Source organism: Pinus tabuliformis, chromosome X (assembly GCF_031772625.1).
Source record: "Pinus tabuliformis cultivar Carrire ecotype Pingquan chromosome X, CPIR1, whole genome shotgun sequence".
Taxonomy (NCBI): Eukaryota; Viridiplantae; Streptophyta; class Pinopsida; order Pinales; family Pinaceae; genus Pinus; species Pinus tabuliformis.
The window spans coordinates 1,048,170,988-1,048,197,621 of record NC_142308.1 but is presented as its reverse complement, the minus strand read 5'-3'; the positions used below and the strand labels follow the sequence as shown (position 1 = coordinate 1,048,197,621).

The window sequence follows — 26,634 nt, the reverse complement described above, 5'->3', positions numbered from 1 at the left end:
TAATTCACTCATATTTTTTACTAACCAAAGCATCTTTACTTCATTAGCATTGGGACTAGGAACTGGTGTTATTAAAGAAAGGGAGTAGCCCCTACTTCCCTTGCGTCTTTTAGACGATCCTGGGCTTGCATCTGAAATCTTTCTGAAAGCACTAAGTTTTTCATCTCCCTTTTTAGGCTCACATAGTGTAATAGGAAGGAAGTAAGTGGCCCATCAACCACACATTATTTTATTTGCAGGTAAGGAACAAACATAATTTAGTGTAAGTAGACGAATTTGAAAAGGATCATCGAATATCCACATGACTACAAACTTTGTATGTTCACTATGTCACTTACACACACATTTCACTACACACACTAAGCTACTCTAAACTTTGAACAAAGGGAATCAAGTGTAAAAACCCTTTGTACTTAGATTATTTAAGCTTAATTTTTCACACCATAAGTGAAGGAAGACACGTAAAAGCAATCATAACTTGAACAAACTAAATTTCCCCACATGGGCCACAAAATAATTTATAGTTTAGGTTAGGACTGTTGGGGGTAGGCATCCAATAAGCCGCCATGGTCATGTTACATTTTGAAACATAGAAGTTGTCTTTTAGGGTGCTTCAAATCCTTCAATCAGTCCACGGAAAAGACAACCCAGGCAGCACAGAGACCCGATTTAGAGGGGGTTCGGCTTAGGCTCAGTGCGTGCGGTCCTATATGGGGCTACCCAACCTGTATAGTGCTCGGTACTGATAACCGATTACTAAGAAGCTAAAGACTCGACTGCCTCCGTGAGACGAAGGTATCCTATTGGCCAAATTTTAGGGCATCTTTCCCTATAGGTGGAGGTGTGGGAAGCACTAAAGCCTCATTCAATACCTTGGTTGATTCTTTTCGTTGTTGGAAGCGTCACCAGTTCTTTCGGGACGTAGCCCCAGTACTCGTCATTCTTTGGCTGCTGGAAGCGTCACAAGTTCTTTCGGGACGTAGCCCCAGTACCCGTCATTTTTTGGCTGCTGGAAGCGTCACCAGTTCTTTCGGGACGTAGCCCCAGTACCCGTCACAAAATATATCTCCGCAAAGCCCAGTTACTTATAGAGTGGAAAGGACGAATAGGTCTTCATAGGACCTTTTATCATACGCAAAACAATCTAAAATATTTTCCTTGTTTGATTGATCACATAGCTTAACTTAAAGGGAAAGTAACACTTTATTTTTCAGTTTGCTTTATGTATGTAATTTCTTTTTATACACATTCCTCTCCTCACCACAAAAGTGACACACATTCCATTTTAAGAATACATAAATAATTTACTTTTTCATATTAAGAATAACAAGACAATGCTACACAAAACATTCCATATTAAGTTCTACTAGCTGATATTATAATTACCAAATAATCTACTCCCATGGGCAACAAATTTAAATTAATTACAATGGGCATGTCATTTAGCATGATTAGGCATGAATTGGATGGAATAATCCACTTTCTTCCTGGTCTCAATAGCCAATTGGACTAGCCAAGACTCCTTATGAATTGTCCTGAGTAAGGAACTCTTCTCGACCACTTATGGGCTTACGTAGTTTGTCCTGGGTTTAACAAAATAGAAATGGATTGGTCATTGATCTTACCTTCCATTTAGATTATTGAGGCCCGATGATCCACTTATCTGTTGTCCATGGATGCATATATGCATGGTGCACACCTCTCCATGTCGTTCACAGTCTCTTCTTCATGTACGTTATACGATCTTGGGCGACTTTGTTGCCATTGAGGGAAGTCATTTTTCCAATGGTTCTCCCACGTGCCCAACATTACATAGGCCCTACCCTAAGCTTCTCAATTTCATATTGTGTGGGTTTCATGAACCACTCTTCACTTGCCAATGACATCTCTCTATTGAGGTTCTCCTTTGGCATGAGCGACTGGCTTATGGCTTCCCATTGCTAGCTTCATTCCTTTCCCTTTAAAGTTTGGCTTGACCTTCTCCTCCCAGTCTGTTCTCGCAAATGGACATTTATTAAGTATATGCTCTTGGGTTTCAGCTTCTTTTATGCATAAGCTACATATTGAGGGCCCATAGAAGCCTCTTTGCTGGATTTTGTCCCATGTCAGAGTCCGCTCTTTGCTCACCAACCATGCAAAAATTGTTACTTTCGGCCACCACTTGCCTTCCCATATTACTCTCCAATCAACAGCTCCTTCCTCCCTTTCCTGTTTCGTTGCTAAATAATATGCTTCTTTTACTGTATAGGTTCCTTTCATAGATTTTCCCCACCTGAGGATATCCCTTCCTGGTCTGATTTTAATTTTCCTCGATTCTACCTCCTTAGTATATAATTTTTCTATATCCTGGTTTATATTTTCATACCATTCCTCTGGCCTCCTCCAAACCTTCCATGTATCATTGGACTCTCCCTCTTTCCAGTAATCCCTCACATATTCTAATCCTGCCCTCTTCGCTTTTTGTTGGACTTCTTGTAGGGTTTGTATCCTTGCCAATTTATCTCGTTGCTGCCATCCTTCCTCCCAGAATCTGGCATTGCTCCCCGCACGGATTTCCGTATTGTGCATATGGATGTATAATGATGATGTTTTAATAAGTCAATGCTTAATGAATGTACAATTAGATTCCATGATATTGTGTAAATTTTTGATTTGCAACTTTTACAAAGACCACCACCACCACATGTCAGGTTCATCGTATGGTGATGTTATAGAAATTGCACAACTTAATGTTAATGTTGTGTTCCACAACGCATATTGCCACCTTTAAAAAACTACCACAAAATTCTCAATTGATGATATTTAAAGTTGATGTTAAAACTATTAAAGTCATGTATAAGTTTAATATTATGCTACCACCCATAAGTCAACATTGTTGAATGGATTTGAGGAGATTTTCTTGACATTTTGGACTTTGGCCTTATGGTAGCTTCTCTCCTCCTTTGTTCCTTTTATGTCTGACCCTTCTACATATCTATGTTGGTTACAAAGATAGCCAAGTGATTGTTGTGTAGTTTTTCCTAAGTCATTTCTTCACATGGGCTACCTTTCCAACCTCTCCACTGTTTCCCAAATTATTAGTGAGTGCCTATGCTCTTGAATTCCTACCAATTTTAGGATGGATGTGATTATTATTGGCATGATTCCTTGAATTTCTTGTGTGTTATGTAAATGAGTTCTTATCTCTTGAGCATTTTCAACTTCTGACTTTGGAAACTCATTTAAAGATGTTTTTATCTCTCTCAAGTGTTACATAACCATTCCCAATCTATAAATAATCTCGAAGATTCCTCTTCCAGAAGCTTCCAGGATTTGTTTTAACCATTTACCCTCATTAGTTTTTGCTTTTAGGAAAATTTCCCTTTAATTTGCTTTTGAGTGATTTTGATTTGATTGCCTTAGATTTGTTAAATTTGATTTTTGATAAATAGTTTTACATGCTTGATTAATATAGGAAAAATACAAAAATTCTTTTGGAAACAAAGTTTGCTTTGGTAGCATTTGTAGTCTTTTGAAGAAAAATGAAATTTCGTGAATAATTAGTGGTCATGAGTTGCATGTTTTGAAAAGATAAAGAAAATTGTTTCTTTGATTGTCTTTGTTAAGAAAGTTGTTTTCTATAAAATTTTCATTCTTCCAACTCTCTTAGCTAGGATATTCATTGAAAAAGAAAAGTAGTGTAAATCATCTTAGGTGCATATTTGTAGTGGTTGAGAGTCGAGTCTACACACCACCAGTTTCATCTCCACTACCTTTTGTCTTAAGAAAGCCATAAAATTAACGCTTAAAGTAAAATCAACTTAGTAACTTTTTATTTACTAGGGCTCTGAAACACCAATATAGATCAGGCTAGTGTCTTGGAGTAGGAGAGTAATAAACTCTCCAAGACAACAAAACCAAACAAGTAGCTTATCTTGTGATAGATTAAATCCAGCTGTTTCATTTATACTCTGGGAAAGCTCCTCTTAAAGGAGAAGCACGAGCTCGTGTCCGAACCAGTGAGGGGATCAATCCTCCCTCATTGGGAACGACGCCAGACACGCACGTATTACAAACGGTAAACCTCGGATTAACCATTGTCGAAGAGCCAGGGGTCACTTGTCGGTAAACCTTGGATTATTGTCAAGGAGCCGGCAAGGGGATTGAGCTTGATACTCTGTCCTTGCGTGCTTTCGGAGTGTAGATTGTTCCCCGAGGTGTACTTGTTGCTGTTGGTAACCTTAGTGACCATAATCTTTAGGATTCTACCGAGGTGACGGTGGAGGGAAGATCCCACTGTACCTGGAGCAGACGTCCGCTAGACTCACTTGGATTTTCCGGGGGGTTCACTTCACTCGAGACGGTTAAAGTGGAGGAACTTGTGCTGATCTATTCATTAAGCAGGTTGTCGGGGTAACTGTTCCACCCGCCACTTCTGTACTGAATCTGGCGATGTTGGGTCTCATCTCCAACTAGCGCTTTCGGTCCAAAAGGCTACTGTTTGTGCTTGGTTTGATGCCCTAGATTCTTTAGGCGTGTGCTTCAAATTTGTTTGGTTCTTTAGAGACTTTAGGCAGTTTGCTTTGAGATTTTACTTTGTTTGCGTGTGCAGTAGTTAAAAGTCTTTAACTGTGGCGGAATTACCGAGACAGTCCCGTAGACTTCGGGGCCAGTCTCCTGAGATTGTTTCCGTGGCCGAATTGTTGAGGACATCCCGTAGAATTCGGGGTGAGGACACAAATTGCGTCTGGGGGGCAACCTCAAGGACAGTATATACCTGTGGTACAATACATTCCTCAAGGTCAACCCCAGCCTCAATATGTACCCCAAGGTCAACCCCAGTATCAGAGCCTTGTTTTGTTCATTTGTTATTAACCTTGGAATTCCCTAGCATTGGTAATCTTCAAGCTTATTACTCTTGATATTGGGGGTTTGTTGGGGACAGGTTTTATGTCTCTCCCTTTCATCCCTATTTGAAGGGACCCATTAACGCACCATCTTATGTGTCAGTGTTAGGCAGTTCCCTTTGACCAATTCCAGCGCAGCGACTCATCACAAGTCGCCCCTCGACAATAACATGGTGGCCCCACCTCCAGAAAGAATTCATATGTCATGCATGGGTTAGTCTAAATTTGTCAGAGATATTTAAGCTTATTAATGACCCAATTTCTTATGATCTTAGTTATCGTACAATGTCATCTAAGATCCCCTGAATATTACTTAATCCCAAAGTGGTTTACGTGAAAAGTATAAAATATTTACTAAAAAATGGGACTTCCATGCTTAGTACGCTATGCATTGATCAAGACCATATTATTTACTCAAGCTAAATTATTTTCAATGCAATTTGTATAGGTATTTTAAGAATGAATAAGTGGGGGAGGATTAACGAGTTGGAAGTTGAAGACCCGGAAGATATGATACAATTTTCAGCAGAAGACTTAACATGGACAGAGATTGAGGGGGACCAAGTTGCAGTTATTCCATATTGTCGACTTGATGATTTCATAAGTGGAGAGGAATCAAATGAAAGTGCACCCACCCAATTTCTTCTTAAGAATCATCGAAGTAACAAAATAGAGGATATCAAAGTCACCAATTACTCAACATTCTTGGAGTACAGTGTGTGAGTCTCTATATGCTTTTTCAAGATATGTATAATTTTTTCAATATGCATAAATATTATATCTAATTTGCAGTAATTTTTTTACGTACAGTTATTGGTGTTCATATGGTCCACAGTCGACAAGGAGAATTAGGAGTGCATCATCAGATCCAAAGACAACCCGCAATCGACATGAAAGTATTAAAGTTGGTTGCCAATGTCACTTCTTTGTGCGACAACTTGTGATGAGACCAGATGATGCTGTAATAATATATACTGCATGTAGACATATTGATGAATCCAATGTTATTTGTCATGGGACAGATGCAATCGGAAGGTCCATGAGATTCAATTATGCACCACATTTAAGTTGGCATATGCGATCTAGAGTCCAACATTTCGTTAAAAGAGGTTTTAATGTTACAATGATATGGGACAAGTTCATCTCTGATGTGAAGGATGGATCCGGTGAGTTATACACAGGGATACTTCGAGATACCTACATGACAAAAAAAGATATAAGTAACATTTACAATGATATCATAAGGCTAGAGTATGTTAAAGATCAAAGTGATCCAAAGAGTGTGGAGTGCTGGTACAAGGAAAACCCAGAGAGTTTTTTCTTCTACCAAAAACAAGATCTTGTTGAAAATATCCCTTTTATCATAGGCATACAAACAAAGTGGATGTGTTCAATGATGCTGAAATACTCTCACAATAATATTATCTCAATGGATTCAACCTTTAGTACAAATAAGTACGGGGTGAGTACATATTTATCCTAAATCCGATTCATTTATTTAACCTCATATTAATGCATGTATCTTATATAAATATAATTATGCATATTTTTTGTAATGCAGTATCAACTTTACACCTTAATGGTTTTCGACGAACATCAAAATGGGGTTCCAATAGCTTGGGTGATATCATCACGCAACACTATAGCTGATCTTTCTAAATGGATGTTGGCCTTACTTGCAATTGGAAACAAAGAGCGACCACATTGGCATGTTCTTGCCTTCATCACGGATGATGCTACTGCTGAAATTGAAGCATTGAGGTGATGTGTTTATTATTTTTACAAGAGGCATAAAAAATATTGTTAATGTATAATCTCACTAAAAATTATGTTATTGCAGGTCTACGATCAAGTGCAAAGTATTATTATGTGTGTGGCATGTTCGTCGTGCATGGTTGAAAAATGTTGGAAACAAGGTCAAAGGGAGGGAAAACCAAATACGCATTTTTCGTGGATTAGGTGAAATCATGCACATGTGTAAAGATGATGAATATGTGCGAAAGAAAGTTGAAAGCTTATTTGAAGAATTCAGTGAACAAAAAAGATTTTTGGAATATTTTAGAAATACTTGGCTGTCCAACAACAAAATATGTAAGCTTCTTATTGGTGGTTATAATGACTCTATTTTTCATGTCATATGTATACTTATTAATATATAACTAATAAATTTCTTTCTACAGATATGTGGGAAAAAGCATACAGAAATTTTCCACATTCAAATCAAGATACGAACAACGCCATTGAATCTTACCATCGGTATATCAAGGAAAGGTACCTATGTGAGAAGAACAATGCATGCCACAGAAGGGTTGATTGGTTAATCTATGTTTTGTTGACAAAGGGTGTATTATTTTACAATCATATGCACTGTTTAAAAGAAGTTGGTTTTGTACGACCCAGAAAAATACAGGAACAACTGAATTCATCCAAGTGTAGAGCTAAGAAAATCCCAAATGAAGATTGTGTGCCTGATGAAAAGAGTAATGACTACTGGGTTCATAGCCAAAATAAGGATACTCGTGACATTTGGTACAATGTCATATATAAGGGTTCTAATCTACACTTCTGCAATTGCAATTGGGCCCTAAATGGAAATATCTGTAAACATGTATTGAAAGTTGAGATGTTAGTGAGTAACACTATTTTGGGTGAAAATGTAGCACCTGGTGTCACTGATCCCACGACAGAAAGGCCTAGAATTTTATTTGATTTGAATGAAACACCTATATTGGTCCCAGAAATCCAAACAGAGCTTTTTCCATGCTTTGATTCTCCTCCCAATCTGAATTATCATAATGAAACAATCATTGATAATTTAGAGAATTTCTCATACAATGTTGAATCGACCAATGTGCGACAAGATAGTGCATTCTCTGAACATGATGAGATGAAACGTGTTAACTCATCAACTCTTGAGAAATTGAGATCCATAATACCTACAAATTTGGAACAGGCATATGCATTGAACAACTTGGTAGACAAAGCATGTCAAGAATACAACAAAATGTTTTTCAATACTATAACTCCATCCAAGATCACTACCAAGAGAAAACATAGTTTCTTGAGTCCAGTAAATAAAAAGAGGCGATGTGGTCGCAAGTCAAAGTCAGGGACAGATATACTACAATTTGAAAGGGTTGGACGAGTTCATGCAAGGAAAAAAAGAATGGATGAACAATTGGAGTCATCTTCTCAAAAACAAGGAAATATGGACCACGCGCCTGAGATAATTCAAGATTCTATTATACCCAATATTGGTATGGAAATTTCATGCTATGCATTGTTTTACGTTAAATGCGATATATTATCATGTTCAACACATTTGCATGACTATACGAACTATTTTTATTGTTACAGCTGAGGGACCCACATCTCACAACATTCCAAGTTGTCGAATTCGTTTATTCGATGAACATGCTACCGAAAAAAGATCTAGCATTGGGAACACTGCTTCAGCGATTAACACCCCAATATCCTCCCCAAGGGTGCTCCCCCCTATTGTTGAACCAATTAAGATGTATCATCGCCCACACCCACCACCTTTTTCCTCCATAAATTCTTCCATGCCTATAACCACCTCTGTAATACCTTCCCAATGCTCACCCCTACCCTTCAATCATCCACCATTCTCATTTTTTCAATCGTCCACCCTTAACATTCCAATTTCCCCCCCTAGGTTAATCCCCCGGCCTATAGTGATTCCCACTATTGTACAACCGGTGGGGGTGTATCGTCATCCACACCCACTACCTTTTCCCTATTTCACATCCACCATGCCTTTATCCAGCGCCCCTGAACCATGCCTATATCCGTCACCAAGTGCTCCGCCATCTACCCAGGAAGGGTTGTCTTCTCCATTGCCTCAAATCCTCACGGTGAGAATGAGTATTTGATCAAAATATCATCATGAATTAATGAAATTGATTATATGCCTTTCAATTTTTACAACTAATTGATTATTGTAATTTTTTGCAGAGACATCAATTTGGAAATCCACCTGGGAGTGCCTCATGGGACGAGGGTGACTTAGAGACCCATACGGTAGATCGATCATGATGTTGTTTTTCCATTATGTCATTGATGGGCATGAGATTCCATTATTTATGTTGGAAATGAAGTTCTATTTTGTAAAAAAGAAACATGTATAGTTGGACCTATTTTGAATAAAAAATACATAAATTTATATTTGTGTTTATGACAACATCTCCATTGAATTTTAAATCCTTATGTGGATGCGATGTTATATTCTATCAATGTTACATTACTTTTTGATGAATAGTTGTAATGGATTTTGTTTTTATTAGTTACAAATTATCAAGTTTATAAGTTAAGTTACTTTTATATTTATATCTTATTTGATGTTTAAAATGTAATCTTAAGACTTATACCTCACACCTCAAGATTAATCTGTCTAAAAATACATATGCCTTTCAAACTTGATACTAGATAAAAAGACAATAACCACACATTACAATCCAATATCGCTTTAAAAATATTCTTACCAAGTCTCTTAACAAATATGTAACCATAGATATTTTTATCATAAGCTACCATACAACAACGACTCTTAAGTATAAACAAAATATATATCGAAAAAAATATGAAAGCTTAAATATATTTTCACATCCTCAACCTTAGAATATTCATTTATTTCTTTACATATGAATTATAGTTTATAGTTTATGTTCATATTCCATATATTTTACATGTGAGAATCAACCCATTTAATAAACATGTACTTGTTATTTAACCTCTTTAACCTTTATTGATTTTTTTTTGTTTTATGGGGTTAAGGGTGTGATTGGAGAAGAGAGAATATTAAGATTACCGAAATAAAATTACAATTGAAATAGTAAGGAAGTATAAAGTTAAAAGTTGTATTTTATAATTTTGAGATGGTTAATATTCTAAAGTGAAATATTGATTTTTGAGAGTGGAAATATCGATGGATAAAAGTATATATTTGGAATCCAAAAATGTGAATTCCATTAATTTCAAACCTCCAAACTGTGAATTTTGGTTTTGATATTCAAGTCTTTTCTTTAAAACATTGTTTTATAAAAAATGAATAGTATAGGCTGGCAATAAAAAAATTACATAAACAAGTGATTGGCATATACGTAATATTAAATTGAAATAAATAAATCGATGTAATGTTAATTTTGAATATATTTTTTTTTTCCAATTTACAACTCCACTAAAATTTAAGAAGATTTGGTTTACTCATCTTGGATAAACGATGATCAAGTGCTCTGTTAAAACACTGCTTCAATTACCCGCCGTGTTAAATTAATATATTGGACATGATGAAGATGTATAACTGTCAAATTTACAAAAAAAAATATTAAGAAGATTTGCTTTTACTTTTTATATATTATCTAAGGTAAGCTCTACAATTTTCAAGGAATACGGTTAATTAAAAACACAACTCAAAGTCAATATAATGATATAATAGTTGTGCAAAGAGGCTCATACTACGATAGAGGTATAATTTATTCTCAGCAAGAAAAGTATATATATATATTTATTCTAAATAATAAACAATGTTGGACGTAATTAAAAACAAAAAAAAAATTATACATATTTGGTTAGTTTTAATTAAAAACATTAAAAAACATCAATAATCTCACTCTCTCTTAGCTAAGTTTGTTGTTGATATCACAACCCCATATGAAAGAGATATAGTAAAAATATTTTACTCACTCTCAACAAAAAAATAAAATATTTGGATGCTCATGTGAAATAACATAATATTATATCAATTTTAAAAGTTTTAATTAAAAACATCAATAATCTCACTCTCTTTTAGCTAAGTTTGTTGTTAATATTACAACCCTATATGAAAGAGATGTAGTAAAAATATTTCGCTCACTCTTAACCAAAAACAAAATATTTAGATGTTCATGTGAAATAACATAATTTGTATCAATTTTACAAAAAGAAAGTGTCATATATATGTGTGTGTAAAATGCATAATTCTTACATTCTTTAAAAATATTCCAATATAAAACTTGAATAAACTATCTTAATATCTGCATTATCAACTTTATACATTTTTTTTTCCGAAGGTGGCAAAACCTATCAAACTCAGGTGTCAAACCAACAGTGAGGACAGCCATGCTATAATGTCGGTTTGACTCATCACCGTTATCAAGGAAAACCACGCCACCTGAAATAATGGTCCGTAAGGGAGCTTTCACTCCTGCCAGATGCCTCTGGGTCTGTTAACCTGTTTCCTTACGTCCGAGGAAGACGAGCTCTTAGAAGCAGTTTTACGGCATACTCCAGGCCGATTATCAACTTTATACATGTAGATAAATAAAGTCCTTATAAAAATATGTATAAAAAATATTTGAACTTGAAAAATGTAGTAAATGAGAATAAAAAATTTAGTTATTTCCTAGAATAATTAGAGATCTATGTATTTTGTTTAATTTTAAATTTCTGACATTTAAAAAATATTGATAACACAACCAAGATAGATATATATATATAGGTTATAAATTAAATATTTCAATATGGAGAGTTGAGTGATTTGATGTTTATTTCAAAAATTATTTACTAATAATCAAGATTGCAAAAACATTTTGGCATGGAAAATAGAATTTATAACAAATATTTTAATGAACTTATGAAGTATATATTTCAATGTCAAATATATACATATTACATATATTTAAAATATATATGTATTTATCATATAAAACACTTTGAAAAATAAAAAAAATCGGTTAAAATATTTCAATAATTGAAAATATAATTTATTTTGGTTAAAACATTTTAAGTATTACCACTATTCTATGTTTTAGCTCTTTTTCGGGTATTTTTTTGGGTCATTTGAGATTGATTTATCAAAAACTTGTTAAATTGTAAATTTACTTTGTGTAATCTATGTAATCCTAGTGCTCAAAAGGATTTTCAAAGAGTTGAATCCATTTATACATTCTAAAATGCAATTTAAACCATGAAAAATTATATATATGATGATGATGATGACCACTGAAATCTATCGAATCTTCAGAAAAGAGATTAATTGAGACATTTCAATATTTTATTTCTATGATCAAGTAAAATGGAAAGAAGTGTTCCTACATCACTATAGTTTTCCTCATTGAACAAGTCAAGAAGGCTGGTAGTGTGTCAAACATTTTGGAAATAGACCAAATTCGAGTTTCACTTCGAAACTCATAGGATTACGGAAGATATGCGCATGTGTTCAATGATCTTGTTGAAAATATCCCTTTTATCATAGGCATACAAACAAAGTGGATGTGTTCAATGATGCTGAAATACTCTCACAATAATATTATCCCAATGGATTCAACCTTTAGTACAAATAAGTACGGGGTGAGTACATATTTATCCTAAATCCGATTCATTTATTTAACCTCATATTAATGCATGTATCTTATATAAATATAATTATGCATATTTTTTGTAATGCAGTATCAACTTTACACCTTAATGGTTTTCGACGAACATCACAATGGGGTTCCAATAACTTGGGTGATATCATCACGCAACACTATAGCTGATCTTTCTAAATGGATGTTGGCCTTACTTGCAATTGGAAACAAAGAGCGACCACATTGGCATGTTCTTGCCCTCATCACAGATGATGCTACTGCAGAAATTGAAGCATTGAGGTGATGTGTTTATTATTTTTACAAGAGGCATAAAAAATATTGTTAATGTATAATCTCACTAAAAATTATGTTATTGCAGGTCTACGATCAAGTGCAAAGTATTATTATGTGTGTCGCATGTTCGTCGTGCATGGTTGAAAAATGTTGGAAACAAGGTCCGTATATGCGCACATCTTCCGTATATGCCCACATTTTCCGTATATGCCCAATTTCCGTATATGCGCACATCTTCCGTATATGCCCAGTTTCCGTATATGCGCACATCTTTCGTATATACCCAGTTTCCGTATATGCCCACATCTTCCGTATATGCCAAGTTTCCGTATATGCGCACATCTTCCATATATGCCCAGTTTCCGTATATGCGCACATCTTTCGTATACGCCCAGTTTCTGTATATGCGCACATCTTCCGTATAGGCGCACATCTTCCGTATATGCCCAGTTTCCGTATATGCGCACATCTTCCGTATATGCGCACATCTTCCGTATATGCCCAGTTTCCGTATATGCACACATCTTCCGTATATGCCCAATTTCCGTATATGCGCACATCTTCCGTATATGCCCAGTTTCCGTATATGCGCACATCTTCCGTATATGCCCAGGTTCCGTATATGCGCACATCTTCCGTATATGCCCAGTTTCCGTATATGCGCACATCTTCCGTATACGCCCAGTTTCCGTATATGCGCACATCTTCTGTATATGCCCAGTTTCCGTGTATGCGCACATCTTCCGTATATGCCCAGTTTCCGTATATGCCCACATCTTCCGTATATGCCCACATCTTCCGTATATGCGCAGTTTCCGTATATGCCCACATCTTCCGTATATGCGCACATCTTCCGTATATGCCCAGTTTCCGTATATGCGCACATCTTCCGTATATGCGCACACCTTCCGTATATGCCCAGTTTCCGTATATGCACACATCTTCCGTATATGTCCAGTTTCCGTATATGCCCACATCTTCCGCATCTTCCGTATATGCCCAGTTTCCGTATATGCGCACATCTTCCGTATATGCGCACATCTTCCGTATATGCCCAGTTTCCGTATATGTCTACATCTTCCGTATATGCGCACATCTTCCGTATATGCCCAGTTTCCGTATATGCGCACATCTTCCGTATATGCCCACATCTTCCGTATATGTGCACATCTTCCGTATATGCCCAGGTTCCGTATATGCACACATCTTCCGTATATGCCCAGTTTCCGTATATGAACACATCTTCCGTATATGCACACATCTTCCGTATATGCCCAGTTTCCGTATATGCGCACATCTTCCGTATATGCCCAGTTTCCGTATATACGCACATCTTCCGTATATGCCCAGTTTCCGTATATGCGCACATCTTCCGTATATGCCCAGTTTCCGTATATGCGCACATCTTCCGTATATGCCCAGTTTCCGTATATGCCCACATCTTCCGTATATGCACACATCTTCCGTATATGCATAGTTTCTGTATATGCGCACATCTTCCGTATATGCCAAGTTTCCGTATATGCGCACATCTTCCGTATATGCCCAGTTTCCGTATATGCCCACATCTTCCGTATATGCCCAGTTTCCGTATATGCGCACATCTTCCGTATATGCCCAGTTTCCGTATATTCCCACATCTTCCGTATATGCCCAGTTTCCGTATATGCCCACATTTTCCGTATATGCCCAGTTTCTGTATATGCGCACATCTTCCGTATATGCGCACATCTTCCGTATATGCCCAGTTTCCGTATATGCGCACATCTTCCGTATATGCCCAGTTTCCGTATATGCCCACATCTTCCGTATATGCACACATCTTCCGTATATGCACAGTTTCCGTATATGCGCACATCTTCCGTATATGCCCAGTTTCCGTATATGCGCACATCTTCCGTATATGCACACATCTTCCGTATATGCCCAGTTTCCGTATATGCGCACATCTTCCGTATATGCACACATCTTCCGTATATGCCCAGTGTCCGTATATGCGCACATCTTCCGTATATGCCCAGTTTCCGTATATGCGCACATCTTCCGTATATGCCTAGTTTCCGTATATGCCCACATCTTCCATATATGCACACATCTTCCGTATATGCACAGTTTCCGTATATGCGCACATCTTCCGTATATGCCCAGTTTCCGTATATGCGCACATCTTCCGTATATGCGCACATCTTCCGTATATACCCAGTTTCCGTATATGCGCACATCTTCCGTATATGCCCAGTTTCCGTATATGCCCACATCTTCCATATATGCGCACATCTTCCGTATATGCGCACATCTTCCGTATATGCCCAGTTTCTGTATATGCGCACATCTTCCGTATATGCCCAGTTTCCGTATATGCGCACATCTTCCGTATATGCCCACATTTTCCGTATATGCCCAGTTTCCGTATATGCGCACATCTTCCGTATATGCGCACATCTTCCATATATGCCTAGTTTCCGTATATGCGCACATCTTCCGTATATGCCCAGTTTCCGTATATGCCCACATCTTCCGTATATGCGCACATCTTCCGTATATGCCCAGTTTCCGTATATGCGCACATCTTCCGTATATGCCCAGTTTCCGTATATGCCCACATCTTCCGTATATGCCCAGTTTCCGTATATGCGCACATCTTCCGTATATGCCCAGTTTCCGTATATGCCCAGTTTCCGTATATGCGCACATCTTCCGTATATGCCCAGTTTCCGTATATGCCCACATTTTCCGTATATGCCCAGTTTCCGTATATGCGCACATCTTCCGTATATGCCCAGTTTCCGTATATGCACACATCTTCCGTATATGCCCAGTTTCCGTATATGCACACATCTTCCGTATATGCACACATTTTCCGTATATGCCCAGTTTCCGTATATGCGCACATCTTCCGTATATGCCCAGTTTCCGTATATGCACACAGCTTTCGTATATGCTCAGTTTCCGTATATGCACACATCTTCGCCCAGTTTCCGTATATGCGCACATCTTCGCCCAGTTTCCGTATATGCGCACATCTTCCGTATATGCCCACATCTTCCGTATATGCCCAGTTTCCGTATATGCGCACATCTTCCGTATATGCCCAGTTTCCGTATATGCCCACATTTTCCATATATGCCCAGTTTCCGTATATGCGCACATCTTCCGTATATGCCCAGTTTCCGTATATGCGCACATCTTCCGTATATGCCCAGTTTCCGTATATGCACACATCTTCCGTATATGCCCATCTTCCGTATATGCCCATCTTCCGTAATTCCAAGGTGACACTATTAAGAACCTTTTAAAAGAAAAAGAAAGAAAATAGAAATGTAGGCTAATTTTAAATGTCATATATGTACCAAAGAGCATAGTTGATATTAACATGAATAAGCACTAACAAAAATATATTTAGGAAAACTTTTACCTAAATTTATTTATTAAAAATATAATATAATTAAACTAATTTAATTAAAACATTTTAAAATTAATATTTAATATTTTTTGAATAAATTATGTATTAAATTTGAAACAAAACATTATTTAAATCTAAATTGAGAAATGTTGATTCTGAGATAAATAATACTTATTGACATAACTAGAAATTACTCTGAAATAAACCACACCTATTGGAATGTCAAGTGGAATGTTGAATCATCTTTGACCATTCTTCAACTCCCAAGCCATAAGCAAAGGAGTTGTTGGACCTCCAAAGGAATCTTGAGTCAATTCAACCCCTTAGTGGGAAAATTCATGAATTGGTTTTAATTAAAAGTTATTGAGTCTTCAACATGTGGATGACTAGTAAAAACATATTATAGAGGAAGAGTCCAACTAGCCATTAGCTAGTCGTTATCTAACCATTAAGAAAAGTTTTACAAAAGGCTAGTCTCTCCTCTAGTAAGTGTTGTTGAGTAGGAGATGATTTTGACGCATTAATACAAAGAAACTATTTGTGAAAATACTCTCTTATGCATTGAGTTGATCTTCTATGCCTTTTCTTCTTGGTTTTTTCCTACAATCTTGTGCTTTTAAGGACTAAGTTGCAGGTATACTTAAGCTATCACAATAGTATCACAACAGTCTGTAGAGGTTCATGTGGAAGGGGAGATTAAGGCCCAGGTCTTCACCTCACAATTTGCTAGTTGCCAAAAATACTCTTTTCCAAGTGTTGGACAAGCTCTCTTAGGGGGGAATCTCCCTTTACATTTGTGAGCTATTGACACTAGTGTTGCTATTATAGTTGGGGGATCTCAAAGGAGTAGATCCTCCTAGTGTGGTTGAATTTTCTTGCAGGTTGTCCAAGGCTAAAAGAGGGGGATAATCTTGCCCCCAACTCCCCACTCATCTCTAGTCTCAAAGGGAAAATCAACAAAAAAAAAAGGTTGTGATCGCAACTCTGCAAATCGGTAAGCTTAAACAGAAAAGGTAAAACCTCACCCTTCAACCATCTCATCATTTAAAAGTTCTTTAAAAAAATTCCTTTTATATTTTTATTACTAGCTTCCTGCAATTTACCTATCATATATAGCGCTAGTAAACCTTGAAGAAAAAGAGCTTAAGTATTTATCACAGCCAAGGAATTGATATATCTATTTTTAAGATTATTTTGCCACATTTACACGAGTATATCTAGTTTATGTGTGCAGATGTGCAGGAAGATATAGCTGTAGCTAACTTTCATTTGCATATTTTCACTCAACAAAGCTCCCTTTTACAAGCAAATATATTTTATTTGCCTTGTTTTAGCTCATATTTATTTATTAAGTTTATATCTTGAAAATATAGCATGGATTTAGTTATTTCAACCCTTTATAAATGTATTACTTTGTTGAAACAAATTTCTATGTTGCGTACCCAAGGGGTTTTGACCCCAAGACCTCATAATGAATTTTCAGCTTTCTAGAAAATCATTTTATTGCAGGCCTAAAAGATTAAAAGTGGTTTAAATAGTCCAAACTTATACCTTCTAACCTCCTCCCAGGCACTTTTGGGTGAATCTCAAGGGGAAGTATCGAGAACATTGACTTTATATAACCATAAAATTAAACAATGCTCCCGTAACATCTTTGGATGGACTTAGTTGTTACAATTAATATTAATGTGCAAAAGAAGTTTTTGAAACTTTGATATAAGAAAAATAGTATTACATTGGAGGATATTTCTCTTGCTAAGAAAGAATAACGCACATGAGAACTTAAAGAAGTCCTTACAAGGTATCTAATTGCAATACCTTATGACACATTAAATGAAAAGTTTGAGAGTGAATAAATACATGAAGAAAAACTCTAGGAAGGGAATTATAAGGAAGGGAAAGCTAAGGAGATAAATTGACTCAAAGTAAACACATGTTGAAGAAGGAAAGAAAGAAGAACCAATCAGTAAGGTTGTTGTATATTGCCAGCCACACCACTCGAAGAAACAATAATCACCATGGCAAGGGTGTGAGTGTTAAAAAAATTACTATGTGTTAACATGGAACCAAAAAGACACCCTATAAGGAGGAATATATACAACTAAAATAAATGCATAAGGGTATCAAAGTAGAACAATAAAGACATGGAACAAAATAATTAGCTAGAATCAAGAGCAAGGAGTAAATACCATAGTCGGACCCCATATCCACATTTTCACTATGATGGATGGATGCTTATGCATGGTGTTAATTGGCTAAATTAGTTAGCAAGTCATATTATATGATTTCTTCTCATGGTTTTGGGATGAAACAAGTGAATAATAGTGGAATGTAATGTGCCCAAGAAGGATAATATGGAGTATTTAGGGTGCTACACAAAGGGGTAATGAATCTATTATGGACACAATGATAGATTAAACCCACTTGGTAGTTGATGGGTAATAAGTAAGCTCATTAAACAGTGAATAGGAAATAACATTTTAAACAATGTGGATATATTTTTGCACTTTAGAATAGTAATGGGCATACAAAGATTCACAACTTGAATTTTAAGAATTTTAAGATTAATTTCACTATATGTATACATTTTGTATTCAATTTCAATCAAGAAGGATTTTCACATTTTCCACTAAAGTTTTATATTAAAAATATTTATTTAGCATTTTAAGCTAAAGTAGTTTAAAAGTAGAAGTCAAAAGGTGTAGACTAACTTATAGATTAAATGACATTTTTCACCGGAATCCGACAATACAATTTCAAGAAAATTTGTGATTTTTTGTTGTTTAAAATATATTTTTGAATGCATAAATAGATTCAACACCCCAAAAAAACTCTAGAGCACTCAAATTCTACCTATTAAACAATTTAAACTCAAGTTTTTAAAAGTCTTAGTCATATTTTGGTTAAAATTAACGAGAAAAATATTCTTAAAAAAACCATTTCATTTATTAATTACGCTATATAAAAACCAAAATTACAAAATATTATATTATGTATTTATAAATTCTATTTAATTTTCATATTTATCCTATAAATAAAATTACATAAAAATTTAAACTTCATGTCTCTGATTAATTCATATCTCTGATTATATATATATATATATATATCTTTTAATAAGTTTAATAAATTAATTTGAGTGATTACATGTAATGAATTATAAACTAAATGTTATTATATAATAAGTTTAAATAAGTTTTATGAATTAATTTGAGTGAGAAAATTGCAAATTACAACGAGATGTTATCATGTTTCATAAATTTAATTTTCAAAAAAAATATAAATATCTTTTAATAAGTTTAATAAATTAATTTGAGTAACTATATGTCATGAATTATAAACTAAATGTTATTATATAATAAGTTTTATGAATTAATTTGAGTGAGAGAATTGCGAATTACAAACCAGATGTTATCATGTTTCATAAATTAATTTGAATACTTTAATATTATTAATTATAACCCATATATCACAAAATCAAGTTCATAATCTATTTGTTTATACGAAAATAATGGACTTTATTTAATACCCATTATTAAATTATCAAAATTATGATGAATCGATTTACCCTACATACCAACAAAATACTAAATACATTTCTCCAAAATATACATTTTGCTTTTTATTAAAAAAAAAAAAAACCATACACTTTATAATTATCATTACTCTCACATCTCACCACTAACCATCACTAACATAATTCTCCAATAACTTACGATCTCGTTACAATTATCATTACTTTGACATCTAACTACTCATCATAACTAACATAATTCTCCAATAACTTCACCAATAGTTGACTAGGTAAAAGACAAAGCCAATGACCCATCTACACCTCTTAGTTGTCTCTCCCAGTCCAACAAAAATAACTCTAGTATCTTAATATCACTTAAAACCATTTTCCACAACTAAAGTATCTTAATCAAATCATTCTCAATCTCCCTGTAGCATTCCAAAATAGTTGGTCTTTTCAAGGATTGAGAAAACTAGGAATTGATGCCCAATACTAAGATAATCATGTATTTTCACATTTAAAAAAGATCAATGATCATGCACCTAGGTAAGATAAGATAGTCATCCAACTCTTGGAAAGTTAATCAATCTTGTATTTAGTAGATTCATGGAATGTTAGTGCCTTTCTTGTAGTCCGATTCAATAATTAAATTTCCACTTCACTTTAATGGACTTTTGACTTTTGGATGGTGATTTTACATTCCATTCCAAACAACATTTTTGGACCATGTGATTTGAAGCAATCTCGTTGTTGTTGGGACCATGGGACTTGAGTTATTGTTCGTTTACCCTTTCCCAATGTTGGCTTCTATCTATAAAGTTTTCATTCAATTAAATGCTAACATAAAAGGTACTTGGAAGGTAAAAGTAAGAAAAATTTTGACATAGTTTTCGAACTAAGGAAATATACTCCTTTATCATAACAGATGATGTAAGTTATTGTTAAGGAGTATAGTGCATTGTTTTGGTCCATGGTTAAGAATGATTTTAATATTAGTTAAAGGTTTAAGGTTAAAGTTGTTATAATTATGATTAATATGTTGATTGTTAAGTAAATTTGATAACTTATTTATTTTATTTTTTTGGTATTTTATCTTAATATTGTGTATAAAGTGTACCCATATTATATATTTGATTAAGGGTAAGTGAGGAGTTTTCGATTATAGAAATATATTAGAGAAGTAGGACTTTCAAAAGACATTATATTTTCATTAATGAAGTTGATGCTTACAAAGTGAATGATTTAATAACTTCATGGTAATGGAAGTATTTAAAGAATGATTTTTTCATTAATGGCGTTGATACTAATAAAATTAATGATTTGCTAACTTGTTAAAACATAATATTTTAAAAAATGATTTTTGAAATGACGGATTTCATATTCTTGTTTATAATTGATGGGTTCCATAATTTTAGTCTATTAATGCTATTATATAACCCTATTTGTCACGCTTGAGTTTGGTTGATGAATCTATTTGTGTTAGTAGGTTCAACCACTCACTTGTGACGCTGAAAAAGCCATTTTAGGTGCCCCATTTCTCATACATACCTAGCATAAGGTGATACATTATTTGTTGTCAGCCAACAATGAGTAATGGACATGCCTCTGTCACCCTAGATACATTAGCACAAAGCGATGGAGCTCTCAATCTTCTAGAATAGTCACATTTCGAGAAGATCTATTAGGGAAGGATGAGATGTATTGTTATATGACATGAGAGTTTATGTCAAAGATTAAACTATCTAGGACATAGATGTCTACATTCATCCTCTCATCACCTTGACAATCTTATACAAAGATAATTCCTAAGAGAAAAGAGGATAAAACAAGACCATAATGAAATGTTGGTAAGATTCTCAGGGTCAACTAACTGTGTTGTTTTTCTTATGGGTTCTAGAGACAAAGCTGAGGTTTGTTGCTTTCTGGTACCTACGGCCATGAATTACTTATGTATGGTTGCATTGATGGGATGTCTGTCGATTGTATTGTTGAGTCAACATACTAGATAACGATTAGAATGATTGACAACCACATTTATGAAGGATATGTTTCCACCCCCCCATGGGGGCACCATGGAAGCTAAATCAATGGGCATAGACTGAAGCATGATTCAAACCCCTACACGATGCCTTTTTCAAAATCGCCTGAGTTTGAAGTTCATTTATATTTCCTAGAGATTTTCATCCAAAAAAGATTTTATAGTTATTATTCAATGAAATTCATGACTCTGTTGTAGAAAAAGACTATCCAAAAATGTAGTAGATATCCTCTATGAGTGAGAAAATGAACATCAAGTTTCACCCAGTAACTTACTATTATTCATTAAGACATGAAGACACTTAAAAAAAAATTAATCTACATTTAATATGCTTAGTTGATAGAGGTAATATTGGTATATGATGGTTTAAATATTTAATTTTATTTTTAGTTTATTGTTATTTTTAATTATTTCTTCAAATTTGTTTATGCATTTAAAAATATAATAAAATAATTTTCAATTATTCTCAACACGTTTTAGTTTCATGTTCCTTTTGTTAGAAATAAGTCTCACCATTTTGCAATGACATAACTTAACTAGTGAAGGAAATCCACTTAATGAACTCATTTGATGACCATAAATATCCTTTACTATGCTATCATTACCTTCAATAAGGGAAATGGAAAGTAAGTTCAGTGTAAACATAATAAGTGTTGTGATTTTCATCTCTCAAATGAATTGAAAATTTGACATTGATGTGGGAGTGTTTTTCTACTACACAAAAATAATTTTGTTGAATAACTATGGTCAACATAGAAGCATACATCTTTATGTGAAATGACCCTTCCACCAAGGGTGTAAGAGCACCTTTCTTTTCTAGGTGAACTTAAACTAAATCGTTTAGGTTCTTGATATTTATATCTATTTAGTCAAAATCCCTTGTGAAAAATCATGAAAAGTGTTCACATTGTTGTTTGATTCCCTTCATAAATAGAGATGACTATTACTACAATTATGTCCACTTCTTACAACGTGTTTTTGCTTGAATAATTTTTTAGCTATTAACATAACCAGAAACTATCTACGTGAGCAGAGGGATGATTGAAATGGGTGCTCAGAAATGCGGTCACATATGGAGATAATGACGTCTTGGAGCGGTTTACTGCATTAATAATTAATAACATTAGATTTTGTTAATTATGCTTTGATAAGGATGCCAGGAGACTGAGCACTGAATCGTTCAGGAATATATTATCCTGTTTTTATTCCTTTGTATATATTTGTGTGCATTATTTCGCCTTTAAAGTCACGGATTCACTGTTTCTTGGATTGATGCGATAGCAGCTAGGATAAAGTTGGACAGATAAGGGCAAACGTAGCTAGTGAAGGGCAGTACTTCAGAGGAATATCATGCAAATATATTTAAAATCTTTATGATGTTGGCATTTTAAAGACATACTTAGCACCTGGAAACAATTTTTGGAAAAAAAAAATGATGTATTAAAAAGTCTAAAAAATACAGAGATTACATATATTGAAATTGTCCTTGTAGCCCCTTTATAGATAAAACAATGGCTAAAGTTATATTATTGTAGCCTAAGTCATTTAAACTTGCTGGAATGTTTAGCCTTCAAAGTAGCAAACCTAGTGGGTTTAGTGAGAGCAATGCTAGTTGAGCATATATGCTCTATGTATTGTTTGCGTGACTTGAACCCACGTGCTTTCAAGTCCTTTGGCGTGATTTTGGTCCTTTTAACCATAGCATCAACATTTATCTTTTTTGTTTTATGTGGAAATTAAAACATTATCAATAAATATCAAAATCCACATAGATATAATGAAAATATGCTGACCATGTAACGAATATGAAAAGACATTTCATTGACTAGCTATCAATAAATATCAAAATCTATATAGATATAATGAGAATATGGTGAACATGTAAGGAATATGAAAAGAAAATGCATTAACTAGTCATAAAAAAATATGTCAATGTTATTATGAGCTAAGATATGTAGTATATAACTTACCTCTCCTAATTTATCTTGAAGTCTAGGTGAATGCCGCAATGGTTGAGGAGAATGTGATTTTTGCTGAGTATCATGTCCACCATCATATATGTGCAAAGGTGTTTTAGGAGATGTATATTCATTACTCTGAACATTAGATTATACATAGATATAAGTATGTGAATCAAAAAGAATTAAATGTAAAAATATGATAAAATTATAAGAGTATAAATAAATATAGTCTTACCTTGCATTGTGACATTGGACATGAAGATGGTTGTAGCATTTGAACCATTTCATTTCCATTCTTCTTAAGGCTTCTACAAGGGGTTTTCATTGATTGTGATGGTTCCAAAGGGAACACCTGCACCATAAATAAGAAATAACACACACACACATAATAATAAAAAAATCAAAGATAAGGATATATAATACAGAACATCCATTTCTCATCCCATCATTATGGTAAAACATAACAATTTATATATTAATATTTTCGGTGGAATAGGTTATATGGATTAAAAACTTACTGGCCCAGTAACCCCTTGAAAACCTTGAAATCTAGGTGAGCGTCGCAATGGTTGGTGGCTTGAATTTGGGGAATTTTGTTGATTAGGCTATGCATATCAATAACAATGAGAAATTAGTATACAATTATAATAAATATAAATATTATTTAATGTTAAAATGTCTAAAAAAATAATATATGCAAAAAAATGGACTCAACTGTGTTGTCATTGTCCTGATTGGTTTCATCAAAGTTTAATATATGGCTGTGCCCATCTGATCCTTCTTCCCCCACATCATCGGGAACCTCAGTGCTTGCTTTCTCTTTTATAGCAATATCTATGCGCTTCATTGTCTGCATGCGTCTACGAGGTAGACTCTGATCCCAACGTTGAATTTTTTCACAAATCCTTTGCTTTGAAGTGTCATTAAGCTGATCAAATGTAGCAACTGACTATGAAAACAAGTTTCAATGAATTTAGTCCACAACAATAAATTAATATTAATAGAAAACATATACAGATAAATACTAATAAATACTTACAACTGAAAGAATTTCTTCATTGACAATATTAATAAAAAATCATATACAAATAAATACTAATAAATACTTACAGCTGAAAGAATTTCTTCATTGACAAATCTTTTATATGCTTGTTGTCATGCACGACATAGCCTTGCATCTAAGTCATATTGTATTTTGGCATTTTGCCTTTTAACTGCACTTGTTGATTTGACCGCCCATGTAGCATTTGCATCTCTTGCTCGACCTCTTTGACGTGGAGGAATTGGTGGGAGATTGTGGGTGGTAGCGCGATGATGATTAAGGCCAGATAGCTTAGATCGACTCAAATTCCCCGCACAGCCACCAACAAGACAAGTGAACACTTGCTTGGTGCCTTTGATAGTTACCTCCCATTCATGTCTAATTTCCTCCATTTTCTTACTTCCTTATAAATGAATATGTAAACAACAATGTTGTTAAAAACATCATAAAAACACATTAAAATAAAAATCAATATTCATATCTATTTTTTTGTGGTCACTGTTGCACATCCGGCAAGGACAAAGTCTGTAAGTGCTTTCATCAACTGATTTTAGTCTGATTTTAGTTTAACGATTATGTTTTTTTCTTTGGAATTTCTTGAAAGAAAAAAATTGCAGGGATTTTAGTAAATCTAAATAAAAATTATGTGTACTGCAAATTTTTGACAGTGTTAAATTTATTTCTATTATAAAAATATAATTCAAACACTGTATTTACAAAAATAAAAGTTTTGAACTTTTTACCCAAATCCAAACCACTTTTAATCATTTAAACAATTTCTCATTAAACAACGCAATACAAATAAATCAAACTATTTTTAACTTTAACCATTTTTATTTATCTAAAACTAAAATGCATCGAATTTCTTTTTTTTTTTTCTTAATGAATTTGTACCTTTTCTTAGTTTACACTAACCCGTAAACTAACCTCGACTTAGTTGTGGTGCGCATATCCTCAAAGAACTTGAAAATTTTAATGCTATCGAATCGCACAGATGTATTCTTTTAATGCAACGAGGTCCTTATTGTATAGTCTATTTGGGTCTAGACTTATTTATGAGTCTATCGAGTTATTAATTCTGAGTATAATGCTAAGCAGATAGAAATGCTTTTTTTTTTGGGTGCGTTTTGTTCTTAGGTAAAGGTAAAATACTTTTGAGGGGTTAAATCTATTTTAAAATAAGGTTTGAAAGCATTTTAATAATATATTCAATGTTAGTTTATCATGCCACTTGTGAGAATTGAATCTAATTAGGAAAGATAACAATCATTCCTCATGACCACCTAAAATATACCCAATTAATTTACTATGTATTTTTATTGAAAATTCATGAAAGATGCTAAACTTGCTCTGTTTTTGTGTATATTTGAATTCTTTCTGCACGCATCTGTTATCTCTTGATTTGTGATGTTCTTTTATAAACCAGCTAGGTCCATGAAATAGTTGTCATTAGGCACACTTAATCTCATTTTAGAGTAAGACTAGTAAACTAGGGCGTTCATAAAGGTTTGTTTTTGTATCCAGCTGTCAGCACTAGGGTATGGATCAACAAAATCCAGGAGAAAAGAAGAAGGCTTGCTAATTCATGAAGTATTTTTTTTGTTTTTGGGATTGGTGAAGGAAAAATTGGTAAATTACAGCATTCATAAATTTTTATCCATCCAATTGGCAGCACTAGTGTATGGATCAACAAAATCCAGGAGTTAAACTCGAAGGCTTGCTAATTTTTTCAGGAATGATTTTTCACTATTTTGAGACTGGTGATGATTGTGGGTTGTTGGAGCCTATAATTTAAAAGAGTAACATTCAGTTGCTGGTTCTACATTACAAATGCTCATGTAAGAGACGGCTGATGTTTATTGAAGGAATCCAATATCGGTCTACCTTTTCATGGAAATTTAATGGACTGTTTACCATCCTATGCTCTGTTTACTGTCTAGCTTTTGCATGCACGTAGGTAGCTTCAAGCAGTGCCTTCTGGTCAGTAGAAAGGTTTGAGCAATCAAGTTTCATGGCTTCCCAAGGGTTTGAATTCATGACTCAACGATATAGAAGACTGTTGGATTACATTGGGAGTAAAGATCAGTGGATCAACAGAGATAGTTACTTGAGATGGTTCTTCATTATATACCAACCTATTATAAGTATAT

General features: G+C 34.4%; 1 protein-coding gene across 1 annotated transcript; it reads right to left on the bottom strand.

Moving 5' to 3' along the window:
- Positions 1-1,890: 1,890 nt before the first annotated feature.
- LOC149143388 (uncharacterized) lies at positions 1,891-24,349 on the bottom strand. The gene is made up of 5 exons (XM_089451797.1): positions 24,158-24,349; positions 23,961-24,047; positions 23,678-23,794; positions 23,452-23,577; positions 1,891-2,208 (listed from the first exon to the last, which is right to left on the bottom strand). The coding sequence occupies exons 1-5, from the start codon at positions 24,296-24,298 to the stop codon at positions 1,891-1,893; spliced, it is 789 nt and encodes a 262-aa protein (XP_089307923.1). The 5' UTR covers positions 24,299-24,349.
- Positions 24,350-26,634: the final 2,285 nt, after the last annotated feature.

What these genes read in the sequence shown, in the direction of transcription:
- LOC149143388 (XM_089451797.1), bottom strand. Translation starts at nt 24,298, where the DNA reads ATGCAGACAATGAAGCGCATAGATATTGCTATAAAAGAGAAAGCAAGC. An exon ending in ATCAGGACAATGACAACACA is followed by an intron (nt 24,048 to 24,157) that starts GTTGAGTCCATT and finishes TGATATGCATAG; the next exon opens with CCTAATCAACAAAATTCCCC. An exon ending in TTCAAGATAAATTAGGAGAG is followed by an intron (nt 2,209 to 23,451) that starts GTAAGTTATATA and finishes GCAACGAAACAG; the next exon opens with GAAAGGGAGGAAGGAGCTGT.